This window comes from Rhipicephalus sanguineus, chromosome 9, assembly GCF_013339695.2.
Source record: "Rhipicephalus sanguineus isolate Rsan-2018 chromosome 9, BIME_Rsan_1.4, whole genome shotgun sequence".
NCBI classification, from domain to species: Eukaryota; Metazoa; Arthropoda; class Arachnida; order Ixodida; family Ixodidae; genus Rhipicephalus; species Rhipicephalus sanguineus.
Window position 1 is genome coordinate 81,603,509 of NC_051184.2, and position 16,474 is coordinate 81,619,982.

The window sequence follows — 16,474 nt, forward strand, 5'->3', positions numbered from 1 at the left end:
GTGCTTTTTTTTTTTTAAATCTCAAGACAGTGGGCGCTCACCACAGTGGTCTAGTGGTTATGGGGCTCGACTGCTGACCCGAAGGTCGTGGGATTGAATCCCGGCCACGGCGGCCGAATTTCAAAGGAGGTGAAATGCTGGAGGCCCATCTACTGAGATTTAGGTGCGCGTTAAAGAACACAAGATGGTCAAAGTTTTCGGAGCCCTCTACTATGACGTTCCTTAAAATCATATCGTGGTTACTGGGCGTACAAGCCCAACAATTATTGAGACAGTGGGCAGCAACACATAGGTGATAGGGAGCAATGTTGACGAGGTAGCCAGCAGTGTGCGATGGAAGCATGAGGATCTGTCTGGAAGGAACTCTGTTGCAACATGACAAGGTGACTATTCTAAATCGAGATGCCATCTGCGTTGGTGACCAATCGCATACACAAAGCATATTGTGCTGCAGTTCTTGTTAAAGGTAGGTCTGCTGTTGAAGTAGAGCCCTGGAGGTAACTGCTGGTGCATAGGTGGATAGAGCAGTTGCGATGTGGTGCCGGCAAGGTCTAGAGCATAGGCTGTAGACGGTTTGGCTCTTGCATAAATGGTATTAGAGGATGGGTCTCATCTGTGAGGACTGTAAGGTGAATGTAAATTCCATTACAATCGTGGACATGTACTCAGCTACAAGGGCTGCAGAGTTGTGGACGAAAATGTATGGTGGGATCAAGTTTACCAAGCAATGGATTGTTAAATCTACATCTAGGGAGTACTATGCAACGATTAATGGGCTAAAAGGTCTTTGTGTATAAGAGACTTCCTTGTGGAATTTTTTCTGTGCTGTCGACTTTCCAAAGGGAGATAAAATTCTTCCTTCAAGGATTGTGTCATGCTGCAGCCTGCTTTGATGGCGTGCTGGTGATCGGCACCAATGGCAAGGAGTATGCAAACATTCTCTCAAAGGTATCCCAGCTAATGCCTGATGCTCAATTATAGAAATTGTTAATTAGTTGTATCCTTGTTGAATACTAATTGGTGGCATGACTATGGGCTGTACTCTGCTCTATGCAAGGTTGCGGAAGTTTTGTTTGTGTGCCTGCACCAATTAGTGTTAAAAAGTGACAGAGCTTCCTTGGCTTCATGAATTATTACAAGCTTGTCCTCAGTTTTCAACTGTCCACATTGCCTCCTGGCTAATGAAGTTTCGTGGGGGACAAAAGAAATCATTCATTCTTAGAAACAAAGTGATGGCTTGCTTCAGCTTCTGTATTGGCCCATTACAAAAACAAGAAGCAACTCTTCGTCATCTTTGTTGCCTCTCCGATGTTTCTTGGGGCTGTCTTTGCCCATTGTGATGCTCGGGGTATAAAATGTCCCATCGCCTTCGTGTGAGAAAGCCTGCAACATGCTCAGTGTCACTTCCAATTGTGAGAGGAAGCTCTAGCGCGAACCTTTTACGTTACACAATTCAAACAATACCTCTGGGAAAGACACTTCATTGCCGGCATAAACCACAGGAAGCCATTACGCAGGCTTGTTGACCACGACAAGATCGCTTAAAACTGAGTTCTGCCGCTAACCAACTCATTGCATTTAGAGATGTAAACTTGCTTACTAAATGCCTTTTTCTATGCGTCATTTGCAGGGAGCTACGTGAAAAAACTACGCTCGAGGCCACCACGTTAGAGAACCGAGATCTTGGTGCTCAGAGAGGTGAGATTCCTTTTCCCTCTTTTTAATGAACTCATCTTGACAGCAATTTTTGTCCCCCAATTCCGTAAAATGTTTGGGAGATTCAATAGTTGAACAGCTGCTTCTCTTTTGGTACTACTTTCTATTCATGTTCCCAAGTTGGCGAAGAATGTGTGTCCTGTTTTCCTTGAATTGCGAGGTATCGTTGTCAAGAAAACTTATTTAGTGTTTGGGAATTTGTGGCGCGCTTTGTGAGACTTAAAAAGACAAGTGTATGCCGAGGCCCATGTTAGTTTCCTTCATGGTGCTTGATGTAGGAAGTTTAAGTAAGCCTGTTTTGCTCGGAGTGCCAATTTTAACAAGTCCCAATTGGATTAGCTGATGGAGTAGTGGTATAGCTGTGTCTGCATTTAATTCTTATTGTTTTTAGTTAGGTGAACAGCCTTTCTCTGAATGCGTTCCAGTTTGGTTATGTCAGTCTTACCGTAACGTAAAACATAGCATGCTGGCTTATCCAAGAGCCAGCCAAACGAATTTCACTAGTACAGTGAAAAGCTTGGTGTTAGTCGGTGCCATCTAAAGAGACTTTTAAAAAAAATGGCTGGTATTCATATTGCACAAGAAGCAGCACAGTGATTAAGTGTCGCTCCCAGTTTTGAGGTTAGGTGTTGATAAATTAAATTAGACTTGGGACACGAAACCTGACAGTTTATTTAACATCATTGAAAGGCAATGTGTATTTTTTTAAGAGTTGTGAAATTGCCATGAAAGAGAAGTGAGTTCACGAAATTACAGAATGGTTACTTCAGAGAAATGTTACTACTTTGTCCAGCCATCCATGAGATCAGTAATCCTGTGGGAGTGTTGACTGACGTCGTCAGTCAGTGCTGCATCGCGGAACGCAGCTGTGAAACCGGTGACTGCTGGTGCAATATGCATAGGGCACACTCATCAGAGCATCACGCTCAGGGTTGATCCATGAAGCCTCACATAGCTCCAACCGCTTTTCTGTTTCCAGCATAATCAGAAACGTGCATGTGTGCTCCTTGCTTGCACAGTGGCTGCAGTGGGCGGTTGCAAGCGATAGATGTGCTGATGTACATTAGCAGTTATTCGGAGTTTACTGTAGTAGCCCAGCAGATGATGCTTGAACATGAGGACGCTGTTCATGCATTCACTTACCTTTGTTACTTAGGCATGTGAGCTCCGTGACAGAGCACACACCAAGGTGCCAGTCAACACTGGCGAGATTATCAAAATATTTGAGAGGGGGGCTGTACAAGAAAAGAAATGAACGTTGATTTTATGAAGTTTTGAGCATGCTTTTTCTCCTTTTCTTGACAGGCCAAACAATAGAAAACCTGAACATTTTGGAGGAAGCATGTCAATTTGCAGGGATACAGTAACATGGGTTGGTTTTTCGTGGTTGTTGCAATTGTACACTTGCTGTTATTCAGCCTGTCCTTCACAGGTTCTTCACAGGATATTTGTTCCTTGTTATTGGTATTGATTAAGCAGTTGGGTTAATAATACAACAATGTAGATCTTTAAAAAATGACTAGATTGTGCTTTCACGTGGAGGTGTTTAATGAAGCCGCAGATGCAGCCCATATACGGAATTGACTTCAGCAATGCAAAAAATTGATCTCTTTGGTTTCATGGTGGTATAAATGGTAATGAATTAATTGGCTACACTGAATTTTGACATACTGTGGGTAACACACAGACACCAGGACATTGTAATTGCCTTGTGGCAAACTCTCCTCTGCACACCAATACATGTACCACTGTACTACGCTAAATGAAAGAAGGGGAATAGATCAATGGCTCATTTTATTTGTTATATGAAACCAACAGACAGGGAAGCCGAGGAAAGTATAGAGGACGTTATTTGTAGTCATTAACTGCATTGTAGTAATTATGGTGTAAATGTAAAGAAATTAAAGTAGACAAAAAGACTACTTGCCACCGGTAGAGACCGAACCTGCAACCTTCGGATAACGCGTCCGATGCTCTAGCAATTGAGCTATGGCAGCGGTTGTCCTCCCGTCTACTTTATAGGGTATTTTTGTGTGTGAACCTGGGAGTGTTAGCCAGCGCCACTCGTAGCCGTGACGGCGAGTGAGGAACTTTTTTTTTGCCAGTTGGAGTAGGGTGCCCTGGCAGCATTCCCGGTGTTTGGTGGTCGTACATGTTTGTGATTACCCATGATGCCCTTCTTTTGCCGGCACATAGCAGGAATTATAGAAGGATGTCACACTTTGCTTTGCATGGGCAATCTCCTTTTCGGGAGGAAGGAAAATTTGCTCAATCATTCGGGTAGCCGACGCTCCCTGGTAATAAAGAAACAGGGTGATGCGCGTCTCCCATCTCACCTTTCGCTTTAGGCCACTGTCTTCATTTATGTTGCTTCACCTAGATGCTTGTGTATGGATAAATGCCAAAGTCTGGCAATCAGATAGTTATTTTTTTGACGAGAGCTTGCGAGGTTGTGTGCACTGTTGTTTCAGGCTTATTGTTTTTCACAGCATTGGCAGGATAGCTGAAAGGTGCAGTGGTAATATGCGAGCCTACAGTCTGTATCCCTGATAGACGTGATAGAGTCTGTGCTTGTCCCGTCCATTTCTTTCCTGTGTCCTATTCCGAGGCGTAGTTTTATGTTCTTTGCCATGCCTTACCAACTAGCCTTCCACCGCACGCTCCCTGATAGACGAGACTTTTTTTGCTGCTGCATTATAAGTTGGGCAAGGCGCTCTGGGATTGCACCTGCATATGCTAGAGGCAATTACACATGTCGAAACAGCTAAAAGTCAACTCGTAACATCCACTGCAATGCACATCACCACTTGTTTAAACGCATCTGCACTTCTTTCCTGCCTTGTGTCTCGGTTCACCACATCCTGTTTCTAGCCTTGCATCACAGCTCACTGTGTTCCGCTGTGTCTTGATGAACAAGATTAGGTGGCTATAGTTGTTTACAGCCTGAGAACAAATGTCAGCTTCATCCACAGCCATCTCTGTCCCTCCCACAGAGTACTTGCATAAATGCTCCATCCAATAATGCTTACTCATTTTCCTGACATCAAGCACTTCTTAGGCGGTTTAGGTTGTTGATTTTCCCATAGGCCTCCCACTCTCAAGTTTGCGCAGTGCTGTCCGCCACCCCGGCGCAGAGAGGCTGAACCTCCGATCGCTCGGAGCGGTTGCGCTTGCTTGATTTTTCCATTGCGCTCGCGACAAACGTACTTCTCCGCGTTTTCTCTCGCGTTTTTCTGGCTATGGCTGTCGCTCCTTCGGCATCTTGGAAAGTGGGCACGCATTACTGCCGCGTTGTGAATTGTCATGAAAGTTTAAAAATAAGAAAGCGCCGAAAACCGCCCATCAAGTTCTACCGTTTCCCATGCAAGCAGTGTGAAGAGCAGAAGCGGCAAGAGTGGATTACGGCAGTTCGCCGCATCAAGCAATGCTCTCCTGGTCTTATCATCTGAATGTAGTTTTTGTCGTACACAGTATTATAAACTATTAATTGGAAGAAACGTGATTGCCGTGCTCATTTGAAAGTGTACAACAAATAGATAGTCGCTTTACTTTTCAAGAGTGTGCGGTGGGCGCTGGCTTTCCGAATCAACCAGGCTACTCATTTGTAATGTGACAGCAGCAGAGCACGTTAGCTTAATGCACCACAGCTTAAATATCGTATTGTGAGTAACACAAGCGTTTTATTCAGCTAGTAGCGGTGTATTTCCTGTCGCGGCTCAATGTAAACAGAATTAAGGGGGGACATGGTGTGTGGAGATATTTTCTGTATCTTATGTCCAAACCTGATGAAATTAAATAGACTTGTATGGTTTTTCATGCTGATTTCAAATATACAATAATTTTTCTTGTAAGTAAATTGGTTTACGAGATACACAAAGCTGCCTCTCTATTGATTCTGGAGACAATAGGAGAAAAGCCGTTCAGCTGAAAGTGAATATTATCAGATAGCTAGATACTACTATATGCAATAAGTGCAATGCTGCAAACAGTTTTCAGATCGGATCATAACTAGTCATTCTGCAGATGATCGAAATTCAATGTTTGTACCATGACTACCGTAAAGAAAAAACAAAATCAATTTTAAAAAATCTATGAGCAGAAAATTAGAATTCTGCTCTCAGCACTTTGTGATACACAGCTTGGGCTTTATGTTAAAAAAGTAATTACAGCTCTGGCTGTTCTAGATCATGAGATATGACTCCAACAAGCTAAAGAAATGACCCAAAAACATTTAACGTTCAGCTCGTACTCGTTGCACAGATCTAAACTGCAGATGAAATACTGAGCTTATAAGACTTCTCTTAGGCTTTACATGCGAAATAATAGCTGTAGATGTCAATAATATAATTTAAAAAACACTTTTTTCTTTGATGATTTTTTGGTCTCCACAAGCCATGTCCCCCCTTAAGCTGCATGTTAACATTATGCCGCGATTGCTTAACAGGCTGAGGCGTTATGCTGCAAAGCTCTATCATGGGGTTCAATTCTTTGATACGGCAGCTGCATTACGATGGGAGCGAAATGCGGTAACACCCGCATACTTAGAATTGGGTGCACGTTAAGGAACCCCAGGTGGCCGAAATTAATGCGCTGTCTCCCACTACGGCGTGCCCCATAATGGTATCTTGGCTTTGCCAACTAAGACAGCAGAAATCATAGTGACGTTGCATGCGCTCATGAGCCGCAGGCGATATGCAACTGCCGCTTTGGAAGCGAGCTGTAAAGAACCAAACCAACATTTTAAAATCATCTATCGTTTCGCGAAATCAGGCACGGTTATCATCATTGATAAATCTCGGTGTAATCATGAACATGCACAATCACATTGGGCATTGCATGCGGTACGATGCTGACCAAGCGAGCTGTGAAACAACCAAAGCGACATCAAAATCAGCGCACATGGTGCGTGATCAGGTGTTGGTTTTATCCTAAACGAAGCCCATTGCTACAGGAAGCATGTATGATCGCAGCTGGCATTAAAATTTCCTTGCACGCATTATTATGCTGACAAAGTAAGCTGTAAAATCAGCCAAGGTGGCATTTAACTTGCGATCGGGCGTTGTTATCATCCGAAGGAGACATAGGCAGAAGTGAAATTCTCGTGAAATTGAACACTGTAAATTACAATGCTGCTAATGACTCAACAGGACAGACGTAAATTTCAGGTCTTCACACTGAGCTCATAATAAATTTGAAGCCGCATGACAAACTTGGTATTCAAGCAGTCAGAATTCGAGCGACACAAACACACCCCAAAGCCTCGTTGTTTGCTGACAGCTCTAAGGAGACAGGAGACACCACTGCTGCGACGAAGGTGCATTTTATCGGTCACATAATTACAGAACTCACGCAGTCACCTTAATATTCACGTCGTACAAATATGACTATTTCACCGACATGCACGTAATGCTTGCACAAACAGCATTGTCTTCGAAGACGTGTTTGGTCCCGCAAAAGTGGTCGATCAAACACTCTCCTCTGGTGAGATTCACACCACGAAAATGCCTTTTGATCTCTGAGGTCTTTTTTAAACACCCAGAGCAAGCGATAAGTGAGGCTGCACGTGCATGGCAAGCAGACGACAGTGCATGCAGGGCGTGTGAACGTGCTGAGAGTGTGCAGTCAAAAGGCGAGAGCGGGGGACACAGCGTTTTTGCAAGAAAGGCGGCGAAACCCGAGCACCGCCTGGCTGAGCTTGGGGACGGATACAGACATATGTTTGTGTCGCTGGCTTTAGGTCGGAAACTTGAACATTATGGTAAATGTCGGTGAGGATTGTGACATCACTGCTCAGCCTACCTAATGTTTTAGGTGGTAACGGCTAACCTTTAAGTCAATGTTCGCAGCATTTACATTAGCCGAGCAAAAGTATGTACGGTTCGAGGAAAACCAGCTAGCACATTTGCATGTGAAGGGCAGACACATCTCAGTTCTGTCGGTGGAGCTTCCATTTTTTTCTTAGGTTGAAACTGACTATAGTATCGGACGTTGTTTTAACGCGCATTGTCTCGCAGCGGGTCGGCGTGCCCGGCTCACGAGCCAGCTGCCCACGGGTGGCGAGAGTTCGGCACTGCTCCAGCTGGTCAAGGCGGAGAAGGCGGCGCAGGCGCGGGAGGAGCGTCTCAAGCAGCGCGAGGAGAGGCGGGTCGAGAAGGAGGTGGCCCAGCAGGCCATCATCGACTGGGAGAACAGCACCTTCGGCCCGGGACTGGCCGAACTTTCCCATCACTGGGAGGTAAGATGTGACAGTTGATTGCGTATCCAGAAAAATTACCGCAGTGTCACCCAGTGCGAAATCTGCAGAAATGGCGGAGATGCAGTTCTGTGTTTCTCTTATGATTCTCTGTGACTTTGTGTGTGTGTCTGTGATTACATTATTTGTAGAGCAGAGATGCACGGGATAAGATGTGTGGCAGCCCCTGCCACACCCACCCCTGCTGCAGTGACTTTAGGCCCTATTCACGCTTGAGCCGCCCTTCCCCGTATCACTGTGCAGCTACCGCTTCGCCCACAACCGAGGCGGTTACGCCATCTATGAGGCGGTTACGCCATCTATGAGTGCGTCACGGAACCAGTTTTTTCGGGATGACTTTAGGCCCTCTTCGCGCTCAACCCTCCCTCGTTTCAATGTGCGGCTACCACTTCGTCCACGACCGAGGTAGTTGTGCCATCTATGGGGGGTGTATTTGAGAACTGGAGCGTGACATGCGACGCGGACATTCGTTTGTCGTCTGTCCCTGCCCTAGAACACCTCCGCTATTAATAGCGGCGCGCAAGAAAACATGAGTGCAGAGAATAATGCACAAGACAAGCACTTTCTTGTACATTTCTTCTCAGGAATCATGCTTTCTTGTGCACTGCTACTTTGGATAAGTTCCAATGCCCCGTTTGAGCCAGTATTCTGTAGTTTGATTGGGTATGCTGAGGTAAATCTGGAAATTTTGGTTTGCCGTTCCTTGTGTTTTATTGAACATTCGTGTTCTGCTGTAATGAGTGTGATGATGCTGGGCTCGCTGCGATCTCAGTCGTGCAAGGAAATTTTGATACTTACAGTTCCAAGATGTGCAAGTTAACGCATGAAAATCATTACTAATTTACTCTTTCAAATATTTGTCAAGAGCTGTGCACACAAGTCCTTCTGGTATTTGCACTACCTGTAAACCATAGAAGTAATGCAATTACGTATTGTTATTTCATGTGGATGTTAAACCATTTGCTGGCACACCAATTGTACATGTCATAGATACCAAACGATCACAATTGTTTGGCATCTACGTGTGAACTGAAATGATTGTGCGTACTTTCTTTTTGTTTATTTATGTATATTCACTACATTTTTATTTATTTTTATTTGCTTTTTGTTTATTAGTACTATATATGCTCAAGGCCGATGGGGCATTATAGATACGTGGGTATAATACATTAGACATGAGAAAGATAATAATAAAATGAAATAAACACAACTACAATAACTACAGGTGCTTCAGGAAGTGGTCATTTATTGCAGACTTGACAGAAGACCTGTCTTTTGTGGCAACAGGGAAGGAGGAAAGGTGGTTCGGCTTGACCAAAAAATAATGTATAAGCAGATTAGTTTGGAAGAAATCATTATTGGGGTTTTACGTCCCAAAACCGTGATATGATTATGAGAGACGTCGAAGTGGAGGGCTCTAGAAATTTCAACCACCTGGGGCTCTTTAACGTGCATCTAAATCTAAGTACATGGGCTTCTAGCATTTCGCCTCCATTGAAATGCAGACGCCGCTGCCGGGATTTGCTCCCGCGACCTTTGGGTCAGCAGTTGAGCACCATAACCACTAGACCGCCACGGCGCTTGTTTAGTTTGGAAGAAAGGAGTGGCCGTTATGTTCGCGTGGCCAACATAAGGTGAACAGTGAGTGGGTTGTGTAACGAATTCCAAGACTTGACTGTCTGAATTGTGATTAAAGAAACGTGACACTACTACCTGTACCCACAAATGATGTGACGTGTCCAGGTACCCCAGCTGTGCCAGTTCCTACGGTTGTCCCAGGAGCCCCTGCAGCTACCTGATGTCACGATAGCCGAGGTGGAGCGGTCCTTACTGATGCCGAAAAAGAGCTCCCTGCTGTCCCTGCTCATGACCTGCCTGCTGGTTGCGCCACAGCAGAGGCCCAAGTCAGTGCATGCATGTTTTCGTGAAGGTGGCACTGTAAAAATTGTGGGCAGCTTGCACTAACGGTAAACGGCTGTACTAACAGTTGAGCTTGTGGCCGACCTAGCTTCTGTCGGCTTTTACGAGCTCAACTAAGCCGTTGCTAGGTTTGTCTAGGCATTGGAAGGCTTGGCTATGTGGAGCGTAAAACTATATTGCTTGGTGAAGTGCCATCATGGCTACGTGAAGTGAACGATTAGTTAGTATGTTCTTAATGAATATGGTCCTAATTAGCAAGGTCTTAATTAACAATTAACCTTATTTAGCAAGGTCTTAAGAGATAAAAAAGAGGACGAAGAGCGAGCACGCCGGCCGAGGAACGTGCTAGAAGGTTGTTCTCCATGATGACAGTTTCTGTTCACTCTGCACAGCCCAACGTCGAGCTCAAACAGCTCTGCTATTAAAAACTAAATGACAAAGAAAGATGACAACAAAGGCAGTCTATTTATTGTCTATGCAATGTATGACCTCGTTGCAATGTTTACATGCTAATGCGTTCACAAGCTATGCAGAAATGCAGGCAACAAATATTGAATCGCATACTTTGAGAGTTACATTTCCCTTAGACACTCAAGTGACAAAATAACATGTAGGTGCGACCGGTTACAAAAGGCTCCCGCAATCGGGTGAAAGTTTCAGTGTCGTACCGTCACCTACCTTCTGCTGCTGCTGCTTCATTCAGCCTCTTGAAAGCGTATGCACACAACTGAGGTTTTCTATCTCTATTGTTCTAACCAACTGGCCATTCAGTGCTGATTCCGAGATGTCGCCCGTGGTTCTCGCAGGACCCTGTTGCAGCACCCCATGCCGTACCGAGTGTGGAACGAACGGCTAAGGTGTCGGCTCCAGAACTGGTACCGCACTTATGTGGGGAGCCAGCGTAATTTTCTCAAGGTAAATGTCGTGGACTAATGGGCTTTTTTTGCTTGTTGTAATGAAGATGAATGTGATGCTTGCCGACTGTAAGTTATTGCATACGGGGGCGCGTTTGCTGGTATGAACAGTTAATGCCTGTCTAGAATTATCAGTGGGAGGAAACTCTATTCGACATGTAAGTTAACCAATCATAAAATGTGTGCGGGCATGTGTTGGGTTTGATGTGGTTAACAAAAAGTGACTGAGTGGTGTCATTGTAGGGAGCTTTGACACAGAGAACAAAATTTGTAGGCAGATTGTTCTAGTCGATGTCTGTTTCGATAAAAAGAGATTGAAGACACTGGGCAGCACGAGCATGGGGAAAATCAACAGCTCTTACATGGCTGATGCATTGGAAGTTGCAGAGAGCTGGACTTGATGTGAGAATAGCTAGCAACGCTAATGATCATCATCGTGTTGAATCATAAGTTCAAACTAAGCAAGTTCAACCGATTGGAATGCCAGTGCTCTTTGCTCGTGAATGGCGACTGATCAACATTTACTGTTCTTGCAGGTTTTCGAGGCCCACGGTCTGGAAGAGCAGTTTTTCACCATCATGGGTGAGTTGTTGGCTTCTCTCGCTATTAACTGAAACGATGCTTGATCTCTGACTGTCCTGTGTGTCGACCAAGGAGGTTGAAAAAATTTCTGGAGTGGCAGAGCCCGCTGAATCTCGCTGGCACTGGCAGAGCCTGTGCTTGCCTGTATTTAATCCTCGAAAGCGTGTCAAACTAGCCAAAGACCAATCACAGTTTAACTACTCCCACTCTGTGAATATAAACCCTAGACTAATTGGAAAATAAAAGCATGTTGTTTCGGACAAAAACATGATAGTATTGTCCGAATACCTGTATCACGATCTTCCAAACAAGCTCTCGTGACATTCAAGTTTCATTCCAAAACCAGTGACGCAAGCATACATGTCTAGCGATATCTATCTAGCAAAACTGACCAGGTTAAGGATGCGGGAGGCAAGAAGAAAACGCTTATCTCGTGTACATGTAAACATCTATGTGCTGTTAACCGATTCCCATGGTTAGATGGAGGCAACTGGCTTCACCTTCATTGCACTCAATTTTTGTAGTGTTAGCTACACTTGCCTAGCCGGAGCCGTTTTCGCGTGGATCCTCATGAGCCGTGCTGCGCATGCGCGAGGATCAGTGATGTCACACAGCTAACTCACCGGAGCCGGCATCTCACGCGCTCTCCGCCGCCACCGCGCGCGGCTCGCCGCTGCTGGTCTGCGCGTTCGGGAGGAGTGGCGTCGTAGCTGCGGCAGACACACTGGCACCAGCGCGCGCGCAGACTCCGCCACCGCCGCGCGCGACTTGCCGCTGCTGGTCTGGGCATTCAAGAGGAGTGACGTCGTAGCCATGGCAGACACACTGGCGCCGGCGCGCGCGCAGCTATTCGCCTTCGCTGTGCAGTCGCCGTCTGACACTGCGCTGGAGCCGCTTGATAGCGCCTCTGACTGGCGTTTGCAGGTGGGTAACGCCCTGAAGAAGGAGAGCGCAAATGCTGCTCAACGGCGCAGAAGAGGCGAGAAGCTTATCTCATCGGATCCCGAAGTAGTTGCCTGGCAATTAGCGGTTCAGCGTACGAAGAATGAACAGAAGAAGGCTAATAATTCTAGACAATCTGGAAAGCTAAGAATAATCAGCTGAACCTTTGCTAATGCTACGTATATCCTGGCATAGCCGAGCTAAGCCACTGCATATTTTTTTTTAACCTCTGGTGTCGATCTCTCGCGCTGTTGAAGTGGTACCACTTTAATTTGCTTGCCCACTGTTGTTGCTTAGTCCTGTGCAAGGGATGACAAAGTGACTGTGTCACTGCGCAGGTGAGACAGACCCCATGGAGAACAAGGACTTCCACGAACTGGACCTGCTGCAGAGGGTGTGGCTACTCAAGGCCCTGTGCGACCACAAGCTGGTCAGCCCCCACTGTTTCTCTGCTCCCATTGCCATGTTACGAGGCACGAGGTGGGGCCGGTCATTTGTTCACCTAGGATGACGCAGGGCCAAGCAAGTTCACAATACAGAAAGGATTATGCGCAAGATGGGGATCGTAATCTCGTACATTTGTAAAATGTCTGCCCAGGGATGCCAAAACTGGGTGTAATCTGCCCAGTGATGCTAAAACACGACACGTGCAGTTGAAAGAAAGGCTGTCATCATTGTGGTTGAACAGAAGAGAAGTTGAATAGGGACGTTAAGCTTTGTAAATCGATCAGCCGGGCATAAAGCGATTGCATTGTTGCTTCAGTTCATTGCGCTTGCAGCAGTGTGAACCTGCCTTGCTGTTCCACGATATAAAACTTGCAAAGCATGGGCAATATAAACATTTATAAGTATAGACCGCTTATAACGTAAGTCGCCGGAGTCGCGAATATCCGCACTATAAGCGGTACCGCACTATAACCAAAACAACCTTCTTCAAAGTCTGCACTTGCGCAAAACGTGTTGAGCATGTAGCCTCGCATGTCCGATAATCGACATATGCAATTTGGGGCGCTTACAACCACTTAAATCTCCGAATGTTCAAAAATTAACCGCCAAAGACCCGCATTGCCAATGAAATGAACACGGGGAAAAAAGGCAAACAAAACAAAGTGCCATCGCGGAAATTCGCCGACTACGTTTCAGGCCACCTCGAGGTATGCGCATTACACAGAAACCATGTTGAATCGCGACCGAAATTTCACGTGCTGAGCGGTACCGATCGTTCGATTTCACGGACGCGCACGCGATGCCCAAGACATTGCAATCGAATCGGGAACCACCATTCGAGAGTTGCATGTGCCAACCATGCCCTCGTTTTCATTAACGTATGATTCCCTTCCCCTCAAGTGCAGCCATCGCAAAAAGTTTCGTTGATTCCGCACCAAACCGCAACTTTTATCGCCCACGACCGCTACCGAAAAGCAACCAACGCTGATCAGGCCTAGCCTGCGGTTCAGCATGTTGTCGCGGGAAGTTTGTCCAAGACAACAAGAAGATCGGAGGTCGAAAAGATCGCACTCAAGTACTAACCCAAGAACAGCGCGCGTGATACGAAGTTTGTGTTCGCGGCCGGGAGATCAACGGCGACAAAAGCCCGCCAAGCTCGTTTAAGTCCGCGCACTGGCAGAAAAGGCGAAAGCTCGTGTCATGAAGCCACAAAACTTTTCAATTTGCGGACGAGGTAGCAAACGCGATAACGACGTGTGATAACGACGAAGTGTGATAACGACGACGCTTTTCCCGACAGGAAACTTACTTTAAAGCGCACTTGATGAGGGCGCGATCGTATGTTCCACGCGGAACGCGCTGCTGGCAAGCGGCCGCGGAGCGGTGGAGCCTTGCTGCCGCCGGTGCAAAGGCTACTCCGTTGCATAGGCAACCACCATCCTTCCCCACTCGGTGAGCCCGCACAGCGCTGCCGCGGTCTTTTTCCTCCCTCCGCCCCTCGTTCGTTCACTGTGCGTGCCCTCGCCCTTCGTAACGACCTCGTCGCTCCCTCCCCAGCGGCGTACCTCCTTTGAGAACCGCACTCGCTACCGCGTTTGTCGGAAATATTTTCCCGCAACCGCATTATAAACGGTATTTCATCTTGGGGGACTGCACAATAAGCGGTATGCGTATACATGCGGTTCTATGGGAGGGTAAACGGGAGTCGAAAAAGACCGCATTATAACCGGTCCTGCACTATATGCGGTTACGTTATAAGTGGTCTGCACTGTAGTAAAACGGTCAAACTTTCAGTACAGTGCACAGTCACAGTGATGCATTGTGCCAAAGACTGTACTGTCAGTCATTATTTTAGTAAGTAAACAATCGCGGCGCTGTATAATATCTACGGCCCTTAATGCTGCATGCAACTGTGGCATGAGTGTGTTTCGCATGTTGTAGACTAATGGGCCCACGTGGCAATGCAGGGCCAGCATCGGCGCGTCCAAGAGTACATGGCGGAGCAGGAAGCCGACAGGCTGCGCGAGGCGTTCCTTGGTGAGGACAGTGTCGGACGCCGCTACATCCACTTCCCGTGCATGGCGGAACCCAGAGTTTACCGCGTTCTACTACCCCAGCCACCTCCGACGCCGGAGAGGGAGCCCAGCCCGCCACCTCAGCCTACACCTAAAGCGTCACATAAGGTGCGTACAGCTAAACCCCTTTATAAGGGACACGCACCTGGGAGTAGTTTTTGTCCCTTACATGAGATGTTTCTTATAGGCAGGGTACCGCAGTCTCACTTTCTGGTCAACTCCTGTTTTCGATGTTGGGCACAGTGGTGTCTTTCATAACCAGTTGTCTCTGACATCAGTGCCTCTTATAAAGGGGTTCAACTGTAAATGGATGTTTGTTGTACCTGGACCTGCCTACAATGCTGTTGTATTGTCTTACTTGTACAGTAGAGCCTCATTCATACATTTCAATTTTTAAAAATGCTACAAATGCAAAAAGCATGCACTTTTCATACACTTTCCATACGGAAAGCGTGCCGTACGCTGTTCATATGGAAGGCATACGGAGTGTACGCTTTTCCGTATGTAGTGACTTCAGATCATACGGAAAGCGTCCATTCTGAAGTCAAAAGTGTTGCAGCTTTGCTTAAAAGCTGCAGCACTGCCAAGATGTGCTTATGCAAGGGATTGCAAAATTTCGATAGAGCTATAGCAGAGGGAGTGAGAGGGAGGGGGAAAGGCACATGCATGCGGCAAAGCGGAAGTGCTGTGCAGGAGAACATAAGTCAGCTCACCGGTGCATAATGAAGTTTCACTGAAGACTGATCTGTTTCTTTTTTTTTTATCTAGTTATTTTGTGATTGTTACGAAATTCAAATCGTGACAGGAAACGCAGACAAATGCAAAACGACCTGTGCGATGACGACGACCCTACTGTGCCTTAGTTATATGGATTAGATGACCTCAGCATATGTATTTGCATATTACAATATTTGAGCTTACTAATGAACTTTCTGCTGCAAAGTGAGTACCCACAAGCCTGCACTGCCTGTGCAGAATGTCTAATCTGTGATGTGTGGCCTGTTTTCAGTCGAAGAAGAAAGGCCGGCAACAGAGGAGTAGTTCCAGGAGATCCTCGAGGCACAAAAAGGTGAGCGCCTTGGCTTTTGATGTGGGCAGTCTGCGCCTCATTAGAAGTAAGTGCAAAAAAGGCAATGTGGAGGTATACAATGGGCGTCCTTGAAATTACAGAGCCATTGCATAGATTCACAACAGTTGTGAATTATAATGCCTTTTTATCTTGTGCAGAGTGTGTTGGCTCCATGACGAGATGGGTGGGATGCTGTTGACTGCTCGCCTTGTGCACCATGCATGCGCACTTGCACTTGTCAAATGTTAAACGTGGCCAAGCTAATGTTGCTTTTATATGCAGTAGTATCACTATACAGGAATGATATGTTGTCGAGCATGGAATGTCGCTACAGAAAATGTTTCAGCAAGCGGTTTTATCTTTGTCAGGGCAACAACTACTGTCGACTGCTCGCCACGCGCAGCACGCATGTGCACCTGCACATGGCAGCTGTTTTTAACACTGCTGAGCTAATGTGGTATTTAAATGCAGTGTCACTGTACGGGGATGATATGTCATCAAACATGGAATGTCGCTAGAGCCAAAATTTCGGCAAGGGGTTTTCTTTGTCGGGGCA

The 16,474-nt window shown here is 46.3% G+C and overlaps 1 protein-coding gene across 1 annotated transcript in view; it reads left to right on the forward strand.

The window, feature by feature from the left end:
• Window positions 1–16,474, forward strand: part of LOC119405674 (uncharacterized protein KIAA2026) — a 36,584-nt gene that overhangs the window by 8,175 nt on the left and 11,935 nt on the right. Inside the window, exons 2-9 of the mRNA XM_049419271.1 lie at window positions 1,631–1,698; window positions 7,731–7,951; window positions 9,713–9,873; window positions 10,696–10,804; window positions 11,340–11,385; window positions 12,666–12,757; window positions 14,742–14,957; window positions 15,859–15,918. Of these exons, the coding sequence (XP_049275228.1) occupies window positions 1,631–1,698; window positions 7,731–7,951; window positions 9,713–9,873; window positions 10,696–10,804; window positions 11,340–11,385; window positions 12,666–12,757; window positions 14,742–14,957; window positions 15,859–15,918 (973 nt within the window). The remainder of the gene's footprint in view (window positions 1–1,630; window positions 1,699–7,730; window positions 7,952–9,712; window positions 9,874–10,695; window positions 10,805–11,339; window positions 11,386–12,665; window positions 12,758–14,741; window positions 14,958–15,858; window positions 15,919–16,474) is intronic.